We start from the raw sequence: 16,577 nt of genomic DNA, 5'->3' as shown, positions 1-16,577 counted from the left end.
TCTCCCGGTTGTCTTGCCGATTGGGTCTTCTAACATTCGGCTTCGGTATGGCCTCCTGTTCGTTCATCAGAACGGTTTCATACGTGGTATTCAGCAGGGTGAAGACCTCGTTGCCGTGGTCACGGTTGGGCAGGGGTCCTCGGTTGTCGTTGTGACCATACCGACCTTTCCCTTTCTTTGGCTGATCTCTCCGATCGTCACGGTTATCTTTCCGCTTATGGCCCGCCGAATATGAGTCGGTCCTATCGTAGGATGGCGCCTTCGCAGGGTAAGCGTTTGGCTTGGCATCCTCTCGGCGTGCCGAAGCGCTTGGTTTTGAGTTGAAGTACTCGGCCTTGGCGTGCACCGCCGCCTGCTTCATCAGCTCATCATACGTGCGCCAGTTGCTGCTGTGTACTAGGTATCGGAAATGCGAGGACCGAAGGCCACTCTTGAAGGCGCCGTAGGCTGCCCTATCATCTGTTTCCGGACACCTTGAGTACTCGTGACTGAAACGCGCCGCGTATTCCCTCAATGGCTCGTCCTCCCTCTGCCGAATTGTGTACAGATCATCGGCAGAGTAAAGACGGTCCGTTTGGATCATGAAGTGGTTGAGGAAAATTTGCTTCAGCTCGTCAAAAGAATCTATTGTTTCCGGCTCCAAACGGTAGAACCAATTCAGGGCTGCCTCTCTAAGTGAAGACGGGAATAACAGACACTGCCCCTCGTCGCTCAGACCCTTGCATCCGATGGCGGATTGAAACGAATGAAGGTGGGTTAAGGGGTCCTCGGTCCCAGTATAGAACGGTATGCGCAGTGGTTGTACTTCCCGATCCTGCCGAGAGCGACGGATGCGTCCCGTGAACGGCCCGGGCCGAAGCTTTCCCCACTCAGGTTCCTGGGAGCGAGCCTTGTCGTTTTCCATTTTCTGGACCTTCTGAAAAAGGAGTCGGACAACAGGGTCTCGGCTTGGGATTCCTTCGGCATCATAGTCTTCTAAGCGCCTTCGCGGGCTCACGGAGTTATCCCCCAAGTATTGAGTTGATACCGAACGGTAGGTGGACGTTTGCGCATCGGAAGGGATATACTCGGATGCAGACTCCGTGGAGTTCAATCCTTGGACCTTCCGAATTGGTGACTTACTTCCCCCGGCGTTCATCCGGGATTCTCGTAGTCGAGCGCTAATCCTGATCGGGGATTTCTGTCTCTCTGCCTCCCGATCGTTAAGCCTGTGTCGGCAATCAGAGTAGACCTTCTTCGGTATGTGTGGTTGGTCCCTAGGTGTCGGCACCACCAGTTGTTTGGAGGGCGCGGGCGTTGCCCTTGCTGCCCTTCGGTGCCTCCTCCTATGAGGGGTTCCCAAGCTTTCGGAAGAGTGAGTCGTCTGGATGTTCTGCGGTTGCTGCTGGTGCAGCTGCCGTTGGGTTTCGTCCACTTTGGACGAAAGGTGGTGGTTGTGCTCCTGAAGCCTAGCCATGTCCTTTCGCAGAGATGCGATTTGGGCTACTAGCTCGGCCTCGGCGGCTGTTTGGGTTGATGGGGCGTTTCCGTAGGGAGTGCATGGGGGTAGCGCTGGGCTAGCCCCAGCTTGCCTTCCGAACGGTGCCCCGTCCTCCGATAGAAAAGTGGGTATTGAAGTGGTCCCCATGTGTTTAGGGGATAGTGGGTTAATTGTTTTTCGTTTCCCACAGACGGCGCCAAACTGTTGATGCGAAAAAGTGGTTTGACACGTGGTTCGCCCAACTTAGTGATATTGTGTCTTCGGAAGGGAGTTAGTCTTCGGAAGATCGAGTTCCTGCAAAAAGGATACGTTCGGAAAGACCTTGGGGTACCGGTGCGGTACCGGCCGAAGGCTCTCCGATGCTTAAGTAAGTACGGATTTAGTAAATATCAGATTACAGATCAAGCGATAGCGTACCGTTGATCGTTCTGTCTCCACTTCTTTTGGGAATAGGGGTCTCCTTATATAGGCCTTGGGAGGTGTGCTTATTTTGGAATCTCCGATGTGGGACTGTAGGAGTGGATTGTGGGCATGACACGTGTCCAAGAGCAAAAGCACCACGATGCATATGATTCGGTAGGGTCCTTGCCGAAGGGCTTGCAGTGTTAAATGTTAACTCCGTCCACGTGTCAGGTGGTCATTGGTCGTTAATATGCGGTATAAACAGGTGTCATAGGGGTTCGAATCTTAGACCACTAGTTTGCAAGTCAATGCCCTTTTCCACTGGGTTAGACCCGGTTAACAAAGATACTCAAATTCTAAGCTACCTGAGATTGTTGCAGCATTTTAAGATAATAGGTTTAAGCCTCATTAGGAGCAAATGTTGCAGCCTGAGCTTATTCATGACACTATCACGAAAATCATTTATAGGTAGCTTCTTTATTAGGAGCAAATGTTGCAGCATTTGAAAGCCTATCGTAGGTATGGGAATGTTTACACATAAACGAGTTCAAGAGACTAAACAACATGTTTAGCTATGGGAATGTTTTTCCAAACATATATATTGATTCCGGACCCTTCTTGCTTTTCCAACTGGATTGATGTTGAAATCATGGAAAACTTGGAAGGATAATCCACTGTGCCAAAACAAAGGCCCCCACTCACAATAATTTGTAGTGGTCCAGTCCAGTTAATGACAATGAGTGTGCTTAAAGCTCTTCCCTTCTTGTTCATCATATATTCAATAGAGAAAGATGAAGTTTGGTAAGTAGATGTATTGATGGCGCATGATCTAATAAAGAAATATGCTTAGTCATATTTCTTTGAGTGCAGTTCAAGCCTAATTACTTTGACACCCTTAAAACAGAAATAATGTTCACCTTTCATTTTTTTATGAATTATTATATATGAAACACAATGATTTCAATTTTTACACCAAAGCATACACAATTGGACATGATATGGTGACTTGGCCAGTGGTGTTTTCTAAATTGTTCTAGTGAAATAGAAGGTGTTGCAGCCACCTACCCAAGAATATGGTGTTGTCAATTTTTTGAGGAGATCCCATCTAGAAAACAAATTCAGAATTTGACCCAAGAAAGAAACAAATTAAAAATGGAAGTGGGGTGTTTTTAACATTTATTCCAGGATGCTGGTGCACGTGAGTGTACATTGCATATGTCTGCATCATATATGTTAATGCATGACACTTGTAATATGAAGCTCAAGGATCTGTGATGAAGCTCGAACTGGGCAGAGCAAGAAAACAGAGAAACAAAGATTCATCTGCAAATTGTATTGTTTGATATTCAACTAGTGTCCAATTTACACAGGTAAACACACTGTTTTAGTTTTTGTGCTATTGTTTATGTCAGAAACAGAAAACTATACGTGACAGATAATGTGAACAAAATACCATGAGCTAGGTGGGCGGAGGATGAGGACAATTCAGTAAAATCACATGACAGTAACAGCCAGAAATAGCTGCATCAAGAACATTTACTTGTATGATTGATGTCCTTCAAATTTCAAAATTTTAGATCTATTTTCAAATTTTTAGATCTATTCATATATAATATCAGAAGCCTGCAAATCAATAAATGAAGTCTGTAGCCAAAACTAAAATGGTCCTTACACATCTAATACAGTAAATGGTCTAAATTCTCTGCTTATTAGAAAACAAAAACAATATGGTAGAATTATCAGAACCCTAATATGATTTAGCATTGAGTGCCTTATCAGTGATGAAAGATCTCCGAGTAAAAAAAGGGGAAAGTGGCCTAAAAGAAATGTAAGGAGTGAGGACAAAGGATGGGGCATGGTTTAGGTGCACAACTTTAACAAAAGTGGCCAAGTGCTTAAAACCAAGGCAACAAAATAAATGATTTTGCGTCCATATAAACTTTTGGCTGAGGGCATAAATGAACAGGTAAGACGTTGGCAGATGATCACAGTTACCAACAACATACTTTGAAGTACAGAGGCAGTGTCTCTTCTGTAAATGAAATATCTCCCACCTGGTATTGAGCAAAGACACTACTGTTCTTGGTTTTCTAAACATTGGTTGTGGCATCTGTGTTTTTGCCAAGTTTAGATTCTCCACCAGAAAATAAAAAGAAGGGACATTTCAAGTTTTCCCTTTTTCTTAGGATTTCATCAAAAAGGGCAGAGTTGAATTTTAAAGAGGTGGAAGTGGCTCTTGAGTAGAGTTGAATATATAGTTGGGGAAGAGTGGCTCTTGAGTACAGTTGAATGCTGAAGATTGAGATCAAGAATTTGCTGCATTGAAAGATCAAGTAGAAAGACAATGATTGCTACTAGCAAGGAAGATGGAAAATGGAGGTGGGTTCTCTTCTCTCTCTCTCTCTCTCTCTCTCTCTCTCGCCATTGTTGACAATGTGATGTGGGTTTTGTCCCAGTGATCGGAAGATGGAAGGAGATGGTGGTTTGAGGACTTTAGAGTGCCTAAGAGGAAGGCTGCTTGCAGAGAGACAAGCTTCAAGGGTTGCAAAAGAGGATGCAGAACTCATGGGAAAGAAGGTAATTTTCAAATTTTAATTACTGTTATTGAAGGCACTGAATATTTTTCTTTCAAAAAATTATACTCACTCTTAAGTAAAATCTAGACTAGAGTAACAGTGATGTATTGTCACATTCACATTATAATGTTTTAAATTGTTGGGGTTAGAACAGTTGATGGAACTAAAGAACCAGCTCAATGAAGAGATCAAATTGAAGGACAGAGCTGAAAAGAAGCTCAAATTTTTGAAGAGAAAGCTTGAATCTTTGAAAATTTCATCCTCATCAGTAGAATCCCAACAGTCAAGTTCCTCCAAAAACAGTGAAATATCTTGCAGTCAATCCACTACTACTTCATCAGCAGGCTCCAATGACCCAGAAGCCCATGAACCCAAATCCAAAGTCACAGAGTCAGAAACCTCAGAAAATTTTGATCGAAGTGTAGCAGACACCACCACATCTGAGCAAAGCCATGAAAGTCTCTTCACTGAAGAAAACACAACTCCTCAAAGTACCAGTGCTTCCAGTTCCAGTTCAAGTACTAGCATAAGTTGTCCTTCCCCAGAAGGGTTTTGCCACAACCCAACTCACAAATCTGAAGATTCAAAGAATGATGAAAATAGGTATGCAAGTCCAATTAACCTGAGAAGTTCTTTCAAGCTTAGTGTGTGTACTTAAAAATGTTCTTGGCATTCCATGTTGGGATTTGCTTAATTAAGCTAATTAAAATAAAATTTGGCAAATGTTTCAGTTATTCAAACATAAAATCTTCAATGGCAGAGATTGAGAATTATGAGAATGGTCACTTGGATTATGTTGATAATACACTAGCATTAGTACCTGCCAGTATGCCTGCTACCTGTCACACCAGCACTGAATTGAAGCCAGTTAGTGAAAGTGTTAGACAGGTTCTTGATGATCTCAGGAATATCAGAGAAAATCTTCAAAGCTCAATGGAGAAAAGAAATATAATTAGAGCTGGCCAATTGATCAAACTCAAACATGCAAATAGTAATAATTAATAATAATGTATACATCCCTTTTATATGAAATAATCAGTACTATATACAAGTATATTATATGAATTAATATTTGTGTATGTGGGTAATAAAGTTAATCCAACTGGGAAAATTCACTCACAGAGAGCATGTGAATTTGTGGGGTTGATGTCCCATTGGTGCTTCGATCTGGGTCCCAACTTTTGGCCGTATTCTTCTTTTGGTTTTCTCTAATAAACTTTTGTAGCTTGAGTGAAAATTGAATTTTGGGAGGTGGTTGGATATGGCAGCTTGATTCTTGTGACCTGTATATCTTAAGATTTTATTGTTGAGATTTGGCCTTAGCTCTCTACATTTGTTGGCTTGGTCTCTGGTCTGCTAGAAAATCAATTTGAATTTTGACACATGTATAAGAGAGCCTGTAAATGATGATTTGGATAGATTTGGTTCTAGAGGTTCTCTTTCTTTTTTTTTTCCTTCTTTTTTAATCCAAGTTCTTAAATTTGGAAGTTATTGGCCAAATGCAAGACTACCACAGTGGTTGTGACCTTCTTCCTTTCCCTGCTTGACACCCAGAATTGAAACTCTAGGATTTCTTTCTTCCTAATGTAATAAAAAAAACAAAACAAAAAGGAAGCCATTTGAGTTTTTACTCTGTGAAGCCATCTGGTAAGATTTAATTAATAATTAAGCTGAACAGTACTGCCCATAAAAGATTTAAGTAATGACTGGTTTGGGCTCTGTGCTAAGATTTCTGCATGGTGTGAAAAATGCCCATAAAAGAACAAGGATTGCTAAACACAAGACATGGATCTTCTCTTAGTGTGGTTTGCAGTTGAGTCAGCGCTTTGGATTACATGCAGCCCATCACATGTTCAAGAGTGCTTCTGCACACATGCAATGGATTTTGTGTACAATTATTCTCTCGAGACGGCATTCGGTTTAATTAATTGTAACTGAAGTGATCTTCAAATACTTAATTCAACAATTGGAGATTTTGTGGGTTGTGCTGCTTAGCAATTCATTCATGTTATAACATGTTGAACTTTTTGAAGAGATAGTTTTGCATACGGTTATATTATCTCTCAACATAGCGTTTTTAATTTATTCGTGTTATGATACGTGAAATTTTCCAATTAAAAATATGTTGTGCTGATCAACATAACGTTATCAGTCCACTCATATTATTTGCGTTGCTTTGGCGTTTCTTAACGAAGTACTTATTCAGACTAAAAAAAACTCAAACAAAAATGGTCTTATACAATAAAAAAATTTTCGCAAATGTGGACAAAGCTAGCCATATATAAAACCGTGGATCTTTTCAATTGTTGTCTACCGATATTTGATCTTATATATGCTTTTAATATAATATGGTAACAATTCATCCATATCTCAAGCCTAATTTGACTACAAGGAGTCCACATTACTAATATAATCGGCATACGCCTTCGCGTAATTTATCAACACATTTTTTCTTTTAAACAACGAGAAGGAGAGAGATTTGAATTTATGAATTATTCTAACATTAGAAAGATAAGTATCATTATAACACTAAAGGGGCCAAAAATAATATTCGTATTTATAACACTGTTCAAGCACGAACCCAAATAAACCTTGGTAAATTGATGGGTCAAGTTAAAGTTCCATGTTTACAAGTTATTTTCAGAATGTCTAGAAAAGAAGGCAACTGAGAATGTGACCGATAATTTCACAAATGGATGACACACAGAACAGAAGGCTTGGTTTGGCCCTAAAGAGAGCCACGCATCTCAGACTCACACACACAACCACAAGATTAAAAAGTGGGAGAGCTTATTAGTCCAAAAAAAGCAGCCAATCCCCGAACGCCACATGCCGAGATTAAAGTTAAAACAAAACGTGACTGATAGATAATCTAGGGCTAAAATTGAAGGTTTGCCACATATGGTTGAACTGCAATTATAAATTCTGGTAAGAAAGCTTGAAATGAGCGGCAACCAGTAGTGTTAATTAGGCAGGGGCTTTATTTATAGTGGTGGACATGAAATAATAAAGTTTGATATAATCTTTTTTCGGTGTGGCCAACGTTAGGAACGAGTAGAAGAATTTTCTCACGCACATGAAAATTCGAATATGATATCACTAGTCTATAAATTAAGGTCAGTTTCTATTGGGTTAGACCCGTTAGCAACTTTGATATAATCTTAAGAATAAAAGTCGGTGCAAAAAAATTTGAAAAAAAAAAAAAAACCACGCATTTGTGGCTCCATTATTGGTGTGGAGTAGTGCGTGTACCACGATATATTTTGGGCCTCTCATCTTCTTCTCGTGATGCAAAGAAAATGGACCCATTCTTTTTGCTTTGAACTTGCAACGAAAACTCAGATGCCTACAGTCAACTTCAGCTTCTCTGTGTGTGTATAAATTTAATTATTTATAATTATGACGTTTCTATTTTTGTTTATTTGTGGACATTAAGATTATGTTATGCGAAATGGGCATAACCATGGTTTTGATGCATTGGCCGAATATTAGTGTTTGCACTGTCATGATGGTGTGACGTTTGGTACATACATGCTCATGAATTCTATAGTTATGCATTTTGTGGTCTCAAGTTCGAATATCTATGACATCTTGATAGTGTGTGTGAGAAATTTCATTCACCTTGTAGTTTAGACTATCACTTATATTAAAAAATATTTTAATTTTTTATAGACATAATTCAGGTGGAGACGGAAAAATTAGAATTATAAGGAAAAAGGAAAATATTATCAAATACCTTCATTTTGTTGCAAAGTTCTCAAATAGCAATATTACCGTAGTAAATCGACAATATAGACATTATCGTGTAAAAACTATCTGAGACTGTTTTCTATCGAAATAATGGGACAATATTGATAGCATTGACCTAATATCAAGATGATATCTAGATAAGTATTATTTGTTATTTTAGTCTAATGGTACTTCACTTCACAACGTTGAAAGAGATTTCAAGTTTGAATTCCCTTTTTCATTAATTAAAAAAAAGGCGGACGTGTGTTTTTAAAGGTACACACACATTAGGCAACCAGCAGTATAACGTTGGTTTTTTTTTTTTTTTTCTTTTAAATGGAAACATATAAATTATAATCAATTCATGTGCCTCCTCCATCCTTTTGAAGTAGAACCTCCATGCATGTCTGGAGGGGCCTCCTCCATCCACAAACAGGGTGTAATTGAATGAAATCGATGTGCCAACCAAGCTAGAGCATGGGAGCATGGACCACAGAGTTTTTCATTTCTTCTCTCTACATGCATGCTACCAACCAAGGCCATCCATCAAGAACAACAGACCCCATAATACAACAGCAAACTTTACCAAACACAAAAGATTCAATCTGTTTATAATAAAAAAAGACTAGATTTAGAAGTTGCAGACGAAATACAATGAAAAAGTAGTTTCATTATAGTTATGCTGCACTCTGCAAACTGAAGGAGCAATCACAGAAAAAGACTCTAGAAACTGAACATGGTCTGGATTGAAACCATTGGCCAGCTTAAATTCGCTTATGAAAATTAGGTTCTTGTCACAAAGTTATTATTGCTTCAAGAGAGAATATATTTGTGTTTGAACTTTAGAACACATCACTTAATTAATGGTTTGATTAGGGAAACCTAGTTGTGCTGAAAAGATAGAGCTTGGATTATTCAATAAACAAAAGGTAAAATATGAGAGTGCAAGATCCACCAAGGGCAAGGGTCCCAAATGACTATGAAAGTTAGGTACTTCCACTCAACCAAAAATAAGAGGTAAGTTATAAATAAATAAATAAAAGATGTACATGTGTTTTACGGCGATTTGTACTCTAAAGTTCATACCTAATGAGATAGGACGTGAAGGTTTTTCTCATTGCCCAAATAAAAGATTAATAAGAAGAGCAAAAATTGCCTAAAATGATGGTTTACTTCTAATAAAGGTCAGGGAACTCAAAATCTCAGCCATGGAATGGGGAAGTCTCAGAAACCCACTAGGCCACAAAAACATAAGAAAACAAAAAAAAAACACCAGGGAGGAACAACAATGTCAGAGTTTGTAGCTCGAAATCTCTCTTCATTGCCCATCTTAGATCTCATCTGACAACAATTTGAAGATCTTCTGTCGAAAAACTCCAAACCCTTTTCTTATCCAGTGCTCCCTTTGATCACTCTGATCTTAGACCAACCTCTGCCATTTCCAAGTCTCTATGTGCTTTTACAGCTAAGTCTGCTCCTGAAACATGGCACACATTAAAAAAACCAAACGTATTTAACCCCAATTCAAGATACACAGAACCAGCAGGCCTCCATATTCTCTGAACTCACATTTATACTACTGCCTTCCGGTCCCAAGACACATTTGTGACTTGACTTAGCCCCATACCCTTTTGGTTTTTATCTGAGTTTTGTTCATATTAATGGTGTCTGGTTTTGAAGGGTATAAACTTGAGAATGGAGTTGTGGCTTTGAAACATAAACAAAAACTGGAGCTGGGGTTGAGCCTACTTCTTGCTCTTGATCTTCATTTGATGAACTTTCGGGTTGCTGGCTCATTTGGATGATGATACATATTCTTGTCATATCATATAAAGTGGTTGCTTGAAAAAATGGTGTCCTGTTGGAAACCCTCTGCAGTTGATGATGGACCTCGGCGTTGTGGCGGTGAAGCCAGTGGACGTGTTGATGGGTTGTTGTGGTACAAGGACTTGGGGCAGCATGCTTGGGGAGAATTTTCAATGGCTGTCATTCAAGCCAATTCCGTTTTGGAGGATCAAAGCCAAATCGAATCCGGTCCCTTGAGTTCAACAAAATCTGGTCCTGTGGGGACCTTTGTTGGTGTCTATGATGGGCATGGAGGGCCTGAGGCTTCAACATATGTCAATGAAAATCTCTTCTGCAATCTTCAGAGTATGTTTCAAAAATTATAAATGTCCCTCTTGATTGCTTTGATGTTTGTTCAATCTTAAGCCCTTTCTTTCTAACACTAAATGGTAAAGCAGGAATTGCAGCTGAGCATAGGGCCATATCGGAACATGTTATCAAGAAGGCTTACTTGGCCACAGAGGAGAATTTTCTCTCCACGGTGAAGAAAAAGTGGTTAAACAAGCCACAGATTGCATCTGCAGGAACATGTTGTTTGGTTGGGATACTTTGCAATGGACTGCTTTACACAGCAAATGTTGGGGACTCTCGGGTGGTTTTAGGAAAAATCGAAAAGGCGACGAAAGAGGTTATAGCCATTCAATTATCTACAGAGCACAATGCAAGTATAGAATCTGTGAGAGATGAGGTCAAGTCAATGCATCCATATGATCCAAAGATTGTGGTTTTGAGGCACAGAGTTTGGCGTGTGAAGGGCCTCATACAGGTAGTGGTCTAAATTCGTTTTGTTTGAAGTTTGTTTTTATGTATTGGTTTTTAAGCTGTTGTGCTCTTTCAGCTTTTGCTGAAGTCACTAGGATTTATTCAAATCTCATTACAGGTTACAAGATCCCTTGGTGATGCATATTTAAAGAATGCAGAGTTCAACAGAGAGCCTCTACCCCTAAAGTTTAGGCTGCCTGAACCTTTCCTCAAGCCAATTCTCAACCCCGAACCGTCCATATCGGTGCTTAAACTCTGCCCTGAAGATCAGTTTCTCATATTTGCTTCTGATGGTCTGTGGGAGCATCTCAGCAACCAGGAGGCTGTGGACATTGTCAATAGTTACCCACGTAAAGTAAGGAAAATGCTTTTGAAAAAAACCATCCTTTCTAATCAACTCTCCTACACGAAAAATTCGAAAAAAGAGTTGGGTTCTATAGAGGTTGATGAACAGCTTATGTTTTGTTGGTTATGCAGGGAATAGCGAGGAAGCTTGTTGAAGCTGCACTTCAGGAAGCAGCCAAGAAGAGAGAAGTGAGGTACTCGGACTTGAGAAAGATTGAAAGAGGAGTGAGAAGACATTTTCATGACGACATCAGTGTTGTGGTGGTGTTTCTAAGCACAAGATTGAAAGGTGGAGCCACCCCACGCAAACCTCAATTTTCATTAAAACCCAACATCTAGATTGGCGCTTAATTATTCATCTCCAGCCTCTGGTGGTGAAGAAAATCAACCCAAAAAGCCTTTGTTCAAATATAGCAGCTAGTGGAAGCTGAAGGAGGGAGAGGCTTTTGGCAATTGCAATGAGGGGTTTTACCAAAATATTTCTGTAATTGGCACATTGAAGAACTCATAGTCATAGGGGCTTGGTTTAATTCTTGTAAATTGTAATTTATAAGTTAAATGATGATCTTCCTATCGTAGTTGTAGGCCCAAAAAACCCATGACTAATCATTTGGGAGTACATGTAATCGCATTAACTTTTTATTATCTCTGTGTGGGTCAATATTCGCTTTCATTTGTTATGCAAACGTTGAAGGCAACAAATTAAAACCCTAATTCCCAAGTTTTAATTCGACTCAAAATGGTACACCTACTTCTTCGCGTTTATTTTCAATTTTCAGTGAATTAAGAACTCTACGTTCAAAGGTGTACAAAGTTTTTAACGTATCAATCTTCACAGGAATATCGAGGGTACGAAACATGTAGAAATTTGTGAAGTAAAAAATATGATGAAAATTGTGCGAAATATTGAAGGTTAATTCAACTCAATTTTTATATTTCACAGCCCTTCAACATGACATGCAATACCACCAACAGAACATAAGAAATATACATACACAACTCCGACTAAAAAACTTCAGATGAGAAACAGAACATCACAAGGCAATTTGATAACTTAACAAAACTGGAAAATGTAAACTAACATTTTCTGATTCCCTCCAAAAATTAGTTAAAAGGTCTTCCATCCACATTATGCTAATAATACAAAACATGATTTTCCACATAAGGTGGATGTTTGTTTCTACATTCTTTTCCAATGGAAGCTCCATATACAAAATATAAAAATTACAAAACAAGAAACTGACCAAAATGTCAAAAGTACAATCCATTCCCAATGTCCTACCTGTAGATTGCACGATTCACCCAGCAAGGCTTAAGAAAATCAACCACCACCTCCAAATCGTTCACTTACCAAGCCCGAAATGGCAAACCAAGAATATCAGAAATTCTAACAATAAAATCTAGGTAAATCCTCTGTGGAGCAAATACGAATAGCTGATACATAAAAAGAAGTCCGTCCAACAAACTTACCATCTACTCAATTAAAACCTATTTTCGACATGTTTCTCATGGCAGTGTTGAACAGCAGTACTCAGTAGCATATGCCTACACATCTCATCTGATCCAAACCAGTGGCATTAAGAAGTGATAGTGGATAACTGATAGAACCATAATAAGAGCTCCGTCATACAATAAGAAAACCAAAAACATAAACCGCAAATATAAAAACCCATGAATTAAACTAACACACACGAAACAAATTATAAAGAGCTCCGTATAATACTAGAGATCTGCCTACCTAGTGAACTCCATGATTGCAGCCATCCTCAACTGTGCATGCGGGCTAGACTTTTCTGCTTTTTAAAAAACATATTATCACCACTCATCCTACCAACAATAACTAATATGACAGATTGATTGATTAAGACACTAAAATCCAGACATCTCAGTATGATGTGATTAACAGCACGTTGCAACACAATTAGTAACAGATCAGATGATGTGGACTTAAACCAACTTTGTATTACTGTTCAACACTGCATCGTGAGTAGCCACCCAATACTTTCCGCAAAAGCTTCATCCAATACTAAATTTTCCCTTGGTCGTAAATACTGAATTTCTGACATTCTTGATAACAGGGTAAGTTAACACTAAGTAGGTAGCTGTTGATTATTCAAAGCCTCACCGGGTACATTGAAAGGAATCCAAAACAAGCATGAAATAAAGCTCCGCTATGCCACCAAACTGTGTTCAATGACTTGTAAATGATATCTATCCACTATTGGGAAAATGCTGCGCCTGATAATCCATACAATCAGAGGTAGTGATGGGTACGGAAGCCTCTGAGGGAACCACAAAATGTTAGATTTCTACACCTGCCAAAGAAATCAAAACAAGGTACAGGATAAGTTAAAGAAGCCCACAGAAAAAGCATAAAAACTTGTCTGTACTAATGCACAAGGGGAGGAAAATGAAAATGAAATTAAAACTGGTTCCATAACTCCCAAAGTAGATATAAAAATAAACTTACTACTAGGAAAGTACGCTTCTTTTCAAACCCCTCCGCCAGCACTGCCAGCTATGGCTGCCTTCTAATATAGACAAATAAAATAATCAGCACTAGAAGAAAGATAATGACAAAGAAAAAACTCTTATTCAAAAGATTCTCAGAAGCAGTCAAACTAAGAGGGTCTTACCGGCTCGATATTTCCCTTGTCATTCACTTGAGAAAGAGAACCTGTTGAGGCCTTTGAAAACCTAGAAAGATAACATTAAAGATTTAAAATAATTAAAAAAAACGAAGAAAAAAAAACTCTATTGAAAATCTAAAGAAATATCAGCATCAATCCTTGAGTAGTTTACTAGAAATGTTTAAATGATCTATTAACACAATAGGTAAATAGCATGCACTGACACATACCTGAGTGCTCTTGCCTTCCTTTTTTCTTCTTCCATGGGATCAGTTTTATTATCGGTTTTGGAAATAGGTGCAAATCGAGCAAGACGAGCCTTCTTCTTTGCATTCTCATCACCCGCCACAGCTGGACCAGAAAGCCCAAACCTGATAACCAAGAAAGAGATTAATAACAACATCAGAACAAACAACCAGAAATTTCCAATTTCAAATTCAAGAATTCTGTATGAGCACTCAATTAATAGATGTATGAAACAAAACCTCTCTGCTCTAGCCTTTCTCTTCTGCTCCTCTGATTTTTTAGATGCTTCTGATCCATGCGATGTGGAAACAGTGCCAAATCTGCCATAAGGTAGGTAAGCCAACACTTTCAGAAACACAATTACCAGAAAACAAGAGAAATAAAGATTAAAAATTAAGTCACATCCTCCGTAAATAATATTTCAAACATGAAATTTGACCACAACTAAACTTTCACCCTGCCACTCCACTTAGCATATGAGATTTTAGCCCCCTATTGCTTGGTAATTCAAATGCCATCATCTTTCGATTAATAAAATCATCACATCCTATTTTATTTCTTATCAAATAATATTAACACTGCTTATAGTGCATACACATTCAATGAATTCAGCTGCGTTCCCTTTGCTATAATCTATTTTTCTACTCTTTCACACCATGTTTTCCCAGTAACCAACGGAAATTGAAACAAAAACAGAAAGCCCAAGAAACCCTAACCCTAAAAATTCACCCCCAAAAGAAAATCAAATCCCAATACCTCTCAGCCCGAGAGTTGCGCTTCTCTTCTTCAGTCATCTGCACAGATATCCCGAACCGCTCGGCTCGGCGCATCTTCTTCTGAATAGAGGTAGCAGGGGCAGCGCCATCACCGGCTTCAGAGCCTGCGGCGGTCTTCGGATCCTCAGAGTCCGCCTTGGAACCGTTCTCTTCGGACACAACCTCGGACGACGGAGCCGGATCGGAGGGAGTGTCAGTGGGCGGGTCTTCGGGTCGATCTGGGTTGGTGGCTGTGGGTGGGACGGGGGAAGGGTCTAGGGTTTTCTTAGGGTTCTCTAGGGCGGGTTTGGTGTCGCTGAGCTTCTGCGTTTCGGTGGCCATTGGAGAACTGGAGGGGTTGGGGCTCGGAGACTGCGTGGAAGTGCAGCAAAGAGGGTGAGGGAGGGGGGCAGAGAGAGAGAGAGAGAGTTTCCGTTTGGTGTGGGTTAGGTGGTTGTGAATGTGGAGTCGAATAGCGAGCACAAACAAGAAGCGTCTGATGTTTTGGGGGATATTTTCCCCCTTTATACCCAGCACGGTGTAATTTGATTGGTCAATCAAACCAACTAATTTATGAAATTACCGGATTTTTTTTGGGTATGAAATTACTGAGCTTTTTTAATTTTGCAAGTTACCGGATTTTATTGTCGGTCCCAATTTGGTTATTAAGAAGAAGAAAAAAAAGTACTGCTTTAGGTATCCTATTCAAATAGGAAATTCAAAAACTTTAATTTTTCTTAAAAATAATGAGTTTTTAAATTATTTTTAAGATTCAAAGACCTGTTTGGTATGCAACTTGAAAACTGTTTTCAAACTTTAAAAATTTGAGAACTTGTGGGTTGTTAGAAAAAACACATATATTTTTTGTTTTTAATAATTGGGGTGTTTTTTAGTTATTCTTGAGTTTGAGTTTTTAAAAATAGGGCTACTAAATAGGTTTTCTTTGTTTTGGACTCAAATTTTGTTTTTGAGTTTAAAAAGATGGATTCAAGAAACATGCCTTCATGCTACTCTTACCTCATTCTCATACCACCTTATGTGGCAGATGAGGTGTACAACCACATTAATTAAAACTAATTTAGAGGGCATTTGGTATCCTATTCAAATAGGGAACTCAAAAACTTTCATTTTTTTGCAAAACAAGGAGTTCTCAAATCTATTTTTAAGATTCAAAAACTTGTTTGGTATGCAATTTGAAAATTGTTTTCAAATCTTAAAAATTTGAGAACTTGTTTAGTTGAATTCTTGAAAACATTTTCTTTTCAAATTACAATTTTGTCCTTGGGTAGGGATATTTTGGTCACTTTTTGTTTCGAAATGAATTTGAGAAATTGAGTTGCATCGTTGCATGGAGCTCGTCGATGTGAGTTTGTAGACAGGCGGTAGGCTCAATTCGCACTAGAAACGAAGAAGTTATGATCTATGGAAGTACAGTGGCATAACCGTAATTTTTGTAAAATGGGCTGGGAGAGAAAGATGATTGTACTTCCGTAGATCATGACTTCTGTACTTCAGTTAGCTCTCTCTCCTCGACATACACACACACACACACGATCTCTCTCTCTCTCTCTCTCTCTCTCTCTCTCTCTCTCTCTCTCTCTCATGTGTGAACAATGGCGCTACCACTTCCAGCCCATTTTGCAACGTCATCCAACCTCTGTTGCCACCGCAACCTTCACCAAAAACACTCCTTACATCCTCCTCTACAAAACCCATAAAATATCCGACCACATTAGCCAAAGGATAGCTCAAATTTTTAGTTGGAAAAACAGCCCAAAAATTACCCTGTCGGTGCCGGGCTTTCTCA

The 16,577-nt window shown here is 39.3% G+C and overlaps 4 protein-coding genes across 5 annotated transcripts in view; 2 read left to right on the top strand and 2 right to left on the bottom strand.

The window, feature by feature from the left end:
- Positions 1–1,138, bottom strand: part of LOC117630490 — a 3,191-nt gene extending 2,053 nt beyond the window's left edge. Inside the window, exon 1 of the mRNA XM_034363198.1 lies at positions 914–1,138. Coding sequence (XP_034219089.1) covers positions 914–1,138 — 225 coding nt within the window. The remainder of the gene's footprint in view (positions 1–913) is intronic.
- A 2,579-nt stretch (positions 1,139–3,717) lies between these two features.
- LOC117631630 (putative protein TPRXL) lies at positions 3,718–6,358 on the top strand. Its single transcript, XM_034364890.1, has 3 exons — positions 3,718–4,261; positions 4,339–4,459; positions 4,613–6,358. The coding sequence occupies exons 1-3, from the start codon at positions 4,227–4,229 to the stop codon at positions 5,114–5,116; spliced, it is 660 nt and encodes a 219-aa protein (XP_034220781.1). The 5' UTR covers positions 3,718–4,226; the 3' UTR covers positions 5,117–6,358.
- Positions 6,359–9,380: 3,022 nt separating this feature from the next.
- LOC117632712 (probable protein phosphatase 2C 38) lies at positions 9,381–11,763 on the top strand. The gene is made up of 4 exons (XM_034366267.1): positions 9,381–10,338; positions 10,431–10,798; positions 10,913–11,149; positions 11,272–11,763. Exons 1-4 carry the CDS (start codon positions 10,038–10,040, stop codon positions 11,476–11,478), a joined length of 1,113 nt encoding a protein of 370 aa, XP_034222158.1. The 5' UTR covers positions 9,381–10,037; the 3' UTR covers positions 11,479–11,763.
- Positions 11,764–12,184: 421 nt separating this feature from the next.
- On the bottom strand, positions 12,185–15,296 carry LOC117632715 (protein MODIFIER OF SNC1 11). 2 transcript variants are annotated; one of them, XM_034366270.1, is made up of 6 exons: positions 14,772–15,296; positions 14,255–14,335; positions 14,000–14,140; positions 13,776–13,836; positions 13,610–13,667; positions 12,185–13,454 (listed from the first exon to the last, which is right to left on the bottom strand). In XM_034366270.1, exons 1-5 carry the CDS (start codon positions 15,110–15,112, stop codon positions 13,632–13,634), a joined length of 660 nt encoding a protein of 219 aa, XP_034222161.1. In that variant the 5' UTR covers positions 15,113–15,296; the 3' UTR covers positions 12,185–13,454; positions 13,610–13,631. The 2 variants fall into 2 exon arrangements, with proteins under 2 accessions (XP_034222161.1, XP_034222160.1); XM_034366269.1 differs by having other exon boundaries at positions 13,610–13,670; positions 14,772–15,262.
- Between the last annotated feature and the right edge of the window lie 1,281 nt (positions 15,297–16,577).

Source organism: Prunus dulcis, chromosome 6 (genome assembly GCF_902201215.1).
Source record: "Prunus dulcis chromosome 6, ALMONDv2, whole genome shotgun sequence".
In the NCBI taxonomy this organism is placed as follows: Eukaryota; Viridiplantae; Streptophyta; class Magnoliopsida; order Rosales; family Rosaceae; genus Prunus; species Prunus dulcis.
This window is presented reverse-complemented; position numbering and strand designations above follow the sequence as displayed.